We start from the raw sequence: 7,836 nt of genomic DNA, 5'->3' as shown, positions 1-7,836 counted from the left end.
CACACTCAGGTCTCTCTCTCTCTGGGGGGAGAACACACTCAGGTCTCTCTCTCTCTGGGGGGAGAACACACTCAGGTCTCTCTCTCTCTGGGGGGAGAACACACTCAGGTCTCTCTCTCTCTGGGGGGAGAACACCCTCAGGTCTCTCTCTCTCTAGGGGGAGAACACACTCAGGTCTCTCTCTCTTTGGGGGGAGAACACACTCAGGTCTCTCTCTCTCTCTGGGGGGAGAACACACTCAGGTCTCTCTCTCTCTGGGGGGAGAACACACTCAGGTCTCTCTCTGGGGGGAGAACACCCTCAGGTCTCTCTCTCTCAGACGCTGGGGGGGGTAGATGGAGACAGGGGAAGAACACAGGGCCTAACATGCTTAATGGAATTACCCTCACTGGGACCAGGCAGGGAGACATGGCCTGCTGCAGCATGCCTGGGTGTGTGTGTGTGTGTGTGTGTGAGTGTGAGTGTGTGAGTGTGTGTGTGTGTGTGTGAGTGTGTGTGTGTGTGTGTGAGAGAGAGAATACAGGCAGCGTGCCTTGGTTTAGGCCAGCCTGCCCCACCCCTACTTAGGCCTAACAGAATTACTTCCTAATTGAATTTGAAGGAGGACTGAGAGTCCCTTCTGCTGGTAGCAAGGTAGTCTGGGAGGAATGTCCAGGCTTGTCCTGAGGAAGAGGGGGAGCCAGAGGGAGGGAGGGAGAGAGGGAGGGAGAGAGGGAGGGAGAGAGAGCTGAGCTGCACATGTCTGTATCTCTTGACTTTCAACGTTTGACTCACTTTAATGAGGAACACAACCCCAGAAGCAGCCTAGCAGTAGAGGCCAGGATACAGGAGCAGCCTAGCAGTAGAGGCCAGGATACAGGAGCAGCCTAGCAGTCAAGGCCAGGATACAGGAGCAGCCTAGCAGTCAAGGCCAGGATACAGGAGCAGCCTAGCAGTAGAGGCCAGGATACAGGAGCAGCCTAGCAGTCAAGGCCAGGATACAGGAGCAGCCTAGCAGTCAAGGCCAGGATACAGGAGCAGCCTAGCAGTAGAGGCCAGGATACAGGAGCAGCCTAGCAGTAGAGGCCAGGATACAGAAGCAGCCTAGCAGTAGAGGCCAGGATACAGGAGCAGCCTAGCAGTAGAGGCCAGGATACAGGAGCAGCCTAGCAGTAGAGGCCAGGATACAGGAGCAGCCTAGCAGTAGAGGCCAGGATACAGGAGCAGCCTAGCAGTAGAGGCCAGGATACAGGAGCAGCCTAGCAGTAGAGGCCAGGATACAGGAGCAGCCTAGCAGTAGAGGCCAGGATACAGAAGCAGCCTAGCAGTAGAGGCCAGGATACAGGAGCAGCCTAGCAGTCAAGGCCAGGATACAGGAGCAGCCTAGCAGTAGAGGCCAGGATACAGGGTCCACATGTTCGCTGTACATCCTTCAAACACAGACACAAACCCCACCAGCTAACTTTCCAAAACAGCTTCACATACTGAATGCTAAGTTCAAAGAAATACAATCTGGATAAATGTACTATCCAATATTCCCCCCAACCCATGGATAAATGTACTATCCAATAGTCCCACCAGCCCATGGCCAGTGAGGAGCAGTGAGCCTGCTTTCAGGACCCCCCCCCCCCCGCCCCCCCCAGGCCAGACCCCTCCTGTGGGCAGTAGAGCCCAGGATGGCTTCCTGTGACGGGTTCAAGTTAAGACCACAACTAATACAGCTTCTAGGTCTGGGTTATGAACTACTACAGCTTCCCGGTGTCTGGGTTATGAACTAATACAGCTTCCCGGTGTCTGGGTTATGAACTAATACAGCTTCCTGGTGTCTGGGTTATGAACTAATACAGCTTCCTGGTGTCTGGGTTATGAACTAATACAGCTTCCTGGTGTCTGGGTTATGACCTTATACAGCTTCCTGGTGTCTGGGTTATGACCTTATACAGCTTCCCGGTGTCTGGGTTATGAACTTATACAGCTTCCTGGTGTCTGGGTTATGACCTTATACAGCTTCCCGGTGTCTGGGTTATGACCTTATACAGCTTCCCGGTGTCTGGGTTATGACCTTATACAGCTTCCTGGTGTCTGGGTTATGACCTTATACAGCTTCCTGGTGTCTGGGTTATGACCTTATACAGCTTCCTGGTGTCTGGGTTATGACCTTATACAGCTTCCTGGTGTCTGGGTTATGAACTTATACAGCTTCCTGGTGTCTGGGTTATGAACTTATACAGCTTCCTGGTGTCTGGGTTATGACCTTATCCAGCTTCCTGGTGTCTGGGTTATGACCTTATACAGCTTCCCGGTGTCTGGGTTATGACCTTATACAGCTTCCCGGTGTCTGGGTTATGCAGGTGAGACAGGAACACAGTCAGAGCAGCTAACATGTCTCTTATATACTAGACTACTGTTACTGGCTGGCCTGGTTGATCAACTCTGATTTAGACGCTGTGCGATGCTTCATACTTAAATAACATATACAGGGTATAATACACAATGGGACTAACCAATACAAAAGAGAATGGAGAGCTTTATGTACAATGGTAGGATCTTTAGTAGTCATGGGAGAATATTAGTAGACTAGTGTTCCATCCACAAAACAAAACCATGTTCTGGGCTTAGATTAAGGCAGATTATAGTCTAGTATGTTATATCGGTTCATTTTACAAACGCACTGTACTGCATGCTTACCCACAAACATTCAATAAACATCAACAAACCCGTTGTATTTGTTTGTCCTGTTGGATGCGTTGGTTGTTAATATCAGTCTTAGTGGGTTAGGGTTAACCCACGCTGCTCATGTAGCATCGTCCATCAGGGTCACTCACCTTCCTCAGGGGGCAAAGTTCACAGTGACCTTCTGCTGTGAGTAAATGTGTGTGTGAACGTGTGTGAGTGTGTGTGTGTGTGAGAGTGTGTCAGACGGGGTTAGGGGGGGTGGTCATCCTGCCCCCTGGGATGGTCCTGTGCTGCTGGTCGAGGAGGAGGCGGGGCTCGGGCGTGTGGGTGACCGTGGCGTGGGGGGGCCAGTCCGGGCCCGGGGGGGCGGGGTCTCTGGCCTGGCGTGGAGGGGGGGGCGGGGGGAAGGTGGGGGAGGGCAGGATGTCAGCGTACCTCTGGCTGGGCTTGGTCTCTCGCTGGAGCACCTTGGCCAGCAGCGGCTTCAGGAGGCCGATGGTCAGCTGGCTGCCCCCGGGGGGGGAGAAGGGCGAGGGGGAGGAGGAGGAGCAGGAGGAGGACGAAGGAGAGGAGGAGGAGGAGGGGAGGTTCTTCAGGACCATGTTGAGGATGGAGGTGACGGTGAGGTCTTCGGGGCACAGCGTCCAGAGCAGGTCCAGGTAGGGGTCCAGGTCCCGGTGCTGGGCCACCTCGCTCAGCAGCGCTGAGAACACCTCCCTGTTGATGAGCGGGCTGCGCCGGCAGAACTCCCGGGCCTCGCGGGTCACGCGCTCCCACTGGCGTCGGCCCATCAGCACGCGCAGCGCCTGCAGCACGGCGTTGGGCCGGCCGCTCGCCAGCAGCAGCTCCACCTCCAGGTCCCGGTCCTGGTCCCGGCCCGACCCGGAGCCCGCCAACACCGCCAGCGCCCGCCTGTAGAGGGGCAGGCTCTCCCCGGCGCCCTCGCCTCCCCGCCCGCCCTCCGAGTAGCTCCAGGAGGAGCCCAGACCCAGACCCAGACCGGCCGAGCCCTGCTGCTGCTGCTGGGCCAGCTCTAGGAAGCGGGGCAGCCAGCCGGGCTGGTAGCGGAGGACGGCCCGGCACAGCAGCTCGAACACGGGCAGCGCCGGGGCGGCCGGGTCGGGGCCGGGGTCGAGGCTGGAGCAGGAGGCCGAGTTGGGGAGGTCGGGTTTGATGCCCGGCTTGTGCCCGGACTGCCCGTTGGCGTGGCGGGGCGCGGAGGAGGCGGGGCCCGGGACGGGCGCCAGCACCGCCTTCCACACCTCGGGCGGCGCCCGGACGCACAGGGAGCCCTCGCCGTTGCAGCGCAGCCCCAGCGCCGCCTGCGCCGCCGCCCACGCCTGGCGGGGGAACCGGACGAACACGGAGTTGAGGTAGAGCAGCGCCTCGCGGTCCGGCTCGGCGCCGCCCGACAGCAGCCGGCCCACCTCCTGCTGCACCAGGCTCTCCAGCAGCCCCCGCGCCTCCTCCTCGCCGCCCCGCACCGCGCGCCCCTTCACCTCCTCTAGCGCCACCAGCCCCTTCAGCTCCGCCTCCAGGGAGCCCCTCAGCTTGTCCTCGCCGCCGCCCCCGCCCGCCCCGCTGAGGTGGTCTCGCAGGATGGCGGCGAGGGAGATGGGCGCCTGGAACATTCCGCCACGCTGCAGCTTCTCGGCCGTCAGGCGCGTGCTCCCCAGGCTCCTCTGCTGGTAGTAGACGCACGCCTCCTCGAACACCGCCTCCACCAGCCGGGCGCCGGGGCGCAGGCTCTCCACGCCGTCCCGCGGCCTCACGGCGAACAGCCCCGCCTCAGAGAGCAGGCGCGGCGCCCGGCGGTCGGCCCGGTCCATGTACAGCAACGCGTCCCGGCGCAGGGAGATGCGCTCCAGCTCGCGGCCGCTCCGCGCGTCCACCAGGTACAGGGTCCGGCCGGCCGCCAGCGCCAGCGTGTCCTGGGACAGGCTCAGACTGGTGTGGCCCCCGGCGCCGCGCTCCTTCAGGCCGTAGAGGCGGCGGAGCGCCCCGTCCCTCTGGACCAGGCTCACCCAGCCCGTGCTCAGGAGCAGCAGCAGGCCGCCGCACGCGCTGGGGGCGAAGCCGCAGATGTCCGGAGGGGCGAGGGAAGACAGATACCCCACGCTGTCCGTTACCAGACGCTTGAAGTCCGACTCTTTGGCCAGAGGGGAGTCCTTAGTCAGGAGGGCGCCTTTGCATGTGGTGCTCACCCTGAACGCGTCGTGCTGAGGCGACCACGACAGGAAGAACTTGGAGAAGCCCTGCGGGGGGCCGCGGTTCTCCTGGGCGTTCGGGAGCAGGTACACGTTCTCGCCCGAGCTGACCACCGTGTAGCACGGGTTGTTGTGCAGGGCGATTTTAACGCCCCCTAAACTGACGGCGCCCTCGTCCACCTCATAGGACCGCTTGCAGATACAGTACCTGAAGTTAGGGTTAGGGTTAGGGTTAGACGAGCTCTCCGAGGGGGGGCGCTCCTCGCACCACACGATGCAGCTGGACCCGGCGGAGACAGACACGACCTTAGCCCGGGGGCTGTTGCACAGGTCCGAGGTCTGCAGGAGACTCCAGCCCGCTTTGCACTCGAGGAACCTCCAGAACTCCGCGTTCCCGTTCTCGGAGACCACCGCCATCAGAGCGACTCCCCCGGCTCGGTTCTTAACGTCCAAATACAAGATATCCACGATAGGGGACGTCCGGGTCAGGCCCAGATCCAAATGCTTCTGGCTCTGGATCACCTGGGGTCTCTGATACTTGTCGTAAGTCATGAGACCGACCCTGGGTTTTTGGAGGATGACGTGGATGTGATGTCCATCCGGGCTGACGCGCACGCTGGACAGACTGTTACTATAACACCCGTTTGAACTGGTCTGTTTCAGAAACTCTCCTAGATCCGTTCCTCTTGTGAACTCTCCTAGATCCGTTCCTCTTGTGAACTCTCCTAGATCCGGTCCTCTTGTGAAGTCCCCGAAATCAGTCACCTGCTCCAACACTAGTCCTGTCATGTCTGCAGAGCTCGGGAGCTGGACGGGCTCAGCTACTCAGGGTTAGGGTTAGGGTTATCAGTCCACTAAGGACGGTTCCCTAGCTGTGCTAGCTTAGCTTCCCTGGTAGCCTGGTGACAGTAGCCTGGTAGCCTGGTGACAGTAGCCTGGTAGCCTGGTGACAACCTCAACCCGGACTTCAGAGAGAGAGAGAGAGGGTAAGGGTTAGAGAGAGACGGACCGATGGGACCTCAGAGAGAGAGAGACGGACCGATGGGACTTCAGAGAGAGAGAGAGGGTTAGGGTTAGAGAGAGAGAGAGAGAGGGACCGATGGGACTTCAGAGAGAGAGAGAGGGTTAGAGAGAGAGAGAGAGAGACGGGACCGATGGGACTTAAGAGAGAGAGGGTTAGGGTTAGAGAGAGAGAGAGAGGGTTAGGGTTAGAGAGAGAGAGAGAGGGTTAGGGTTAGAGAGAGAGAGAGAGAGGGTTAGGGTTAGAGAGAGAGACGGGACCGATGGGACTTCAGAGAGAGAGAGGGTTAGAGAGAGAGAGAGGGTTAGAGAGAGAGAGAGAGAGGGTTAGAGAGAGAGAGAGAGGGTTAGAGAGAGAGACGGACCGATGGGACTTCAGAGAGAGAGAGAGGGTTAGGGTTAGAGAGAGAGACGGACCGATAGGACTTTAGAGAGAGAGAGGGTTAGAGAGAGAGAGAGAGACGGACCGATGGGACTTCAGAGAGAGAGAGAGAGGGTTAGAGAGAGAGACGGACCGATGGCATCCTCGTCGCGTTAGCTCCGTTTTAATCCACGCTGGCGGTTAAATCCCCAGATCGCTTTCGGTCTGCCTGGTTCCATGTCTGTTCCATCTCTGTATCTGTAGATCAAACGTCGCTAAGCTCAACATCTACTTTCAGGTGGATCATTATTTGGCAGCGGTCTGGTCCTCCTAGTGCTCTGCTAAGCAGGGCTGTCGGTCTCCTGACATCACGAGTTCGTTCATTTCCGGATTCCGATTTCTGCTAGAAGGGGCGGGGCTTAGAGAGGGCGTGAGATGTACAGTAGCCCCGCCCCCTCCTTACTGTGCTCAGCCTGAACGGGATAGGACCTGTGATCCTAATAACATCATCAGTTCTCGGTAGATTGAGAGGAAGGAAAGAGCTTCTATTGTCACATTACCTTGTTATAGGGCTATGGTTGCCTCAGACAGTCTTTCTGGCCTGTATACAATCGATTGCATAACAGGATGGAAATCCCATGTGTAGGTTATGAAAGCGGGGTGATCAGGAGAGAGAGAGAGAGAGAGAGAGAGAGAGAGAGAGAGAGACAGAGAGAGAGAGAGAGAGAGAGAGAGAGAGAGCAGCCTCCATGTTCAGTTAAATAAATATTGTGCTTCACATCGGCTTTCCTCCTTCTAAACACTGTTTCCTCCTCCTTCCACATCAGATTTCCAGGTAATCAGGTCATTTTAGCTCAGAATGATCAGAGTTGTAACCACTGTGACCACAATAATAAAGCTGGGTTGTTTTCACCAGAAATGTCTAGAAACCGTTAAAGAAGCTGCTGCCCGCCACCCAACTTGTTTAAAGTAGTTTAGTCTGAGTAATCAGTAGCCTGATGTCCAGTTTAATGAAAGGTCATTTAGATTTGCCTTATTGTTCTACTGTGGATATTTGAGTCTGGAATGCCACAGAGTTACGTACCTAATTGGGTATACATTGGCTCAACATCACTAAGTCAATATTGTAGCTCGGTCAATAGGGTAAAGTCCAGATATCTTGGTTTCTACAACAATCAATGTCTGGACTATCTGTTGGCAGGTGAGAACTGACCCAGCTTTCTCACATGTTTCCAGACTGTTCACATCGCACAAAGCAACAAGCAGAGCACGAACTAAGCAGGGAGGCCTTTTCAAAGGGTTCTGTCGGGTATTTTGGTCAATAGCCAGTAGAGGGCAGCATTTAGTTTAGTTTTACCACCTTGTTGCACCCAATCCAGAATCTGCTATAGCGTCCTTGTTCAGATGTTCAAATTCTTCCTTCCTTCCTTCCTTCCTTCCTTCCTTCCTTCCTTCCTTCCTTCCTTCCTTCCTTCCTTCCTTCCTTCCTTCCTTCCTTCCTTCCTTCCTTCCTTCCTTCCTTCCTTCCTTCCTTCCTTCCTTCCTTCCTCATTCGCTCCCTTTCCTCCTTCCATCATTCTTAGGTCCAAAAAA

General features: G+C 56.7%; 1 protein-coding gene across 1 annotated transcript; it reads right to left on the bottom strand.

Moving 5' to 3' along the window:
• Positions 1–2,462: 2,462 nt before the first annotated feature.
• Positions 2,463–6,561, bottom strand: hps6 (HPS6 biogenesis of lysosomal organelles complex 2 subunit 3). Its single transcript, XM_084462391.1, has one exon. It carries the CDS (start codon positions 5,649–5,651, stop codon positions 2,895–2,897), a length of 2,757 nt encoding a protein of 918 aa, XP_084318517.1. The 5' UTR covers positions 5,652–6,561; the 3' UTR covers positions 2,463–2,894.
• Positions 6,562–7,836: the final 1,275 nt, after the last annotated feature.

The sequence above is a fragment of the Borostomias antarcticus genome (genome assembly GCF_949987555.1).
Source record: "Borostomias antarcticus genome assembly, contig: scaffold_256, whole genome shotgun sequence".
In the NCBI taxonomy this organism is placed as follows: Eukaryota; Metazoa; Chordata; class Actinopteri; order Stomiiformes; family Stomiidae; genus Borostomias; species Borostomias antarcticus.
Note: the sequence above shows the minus strand (reverse complement) of the source record. Positions and strands in the feature narration are given on the sequence as shown.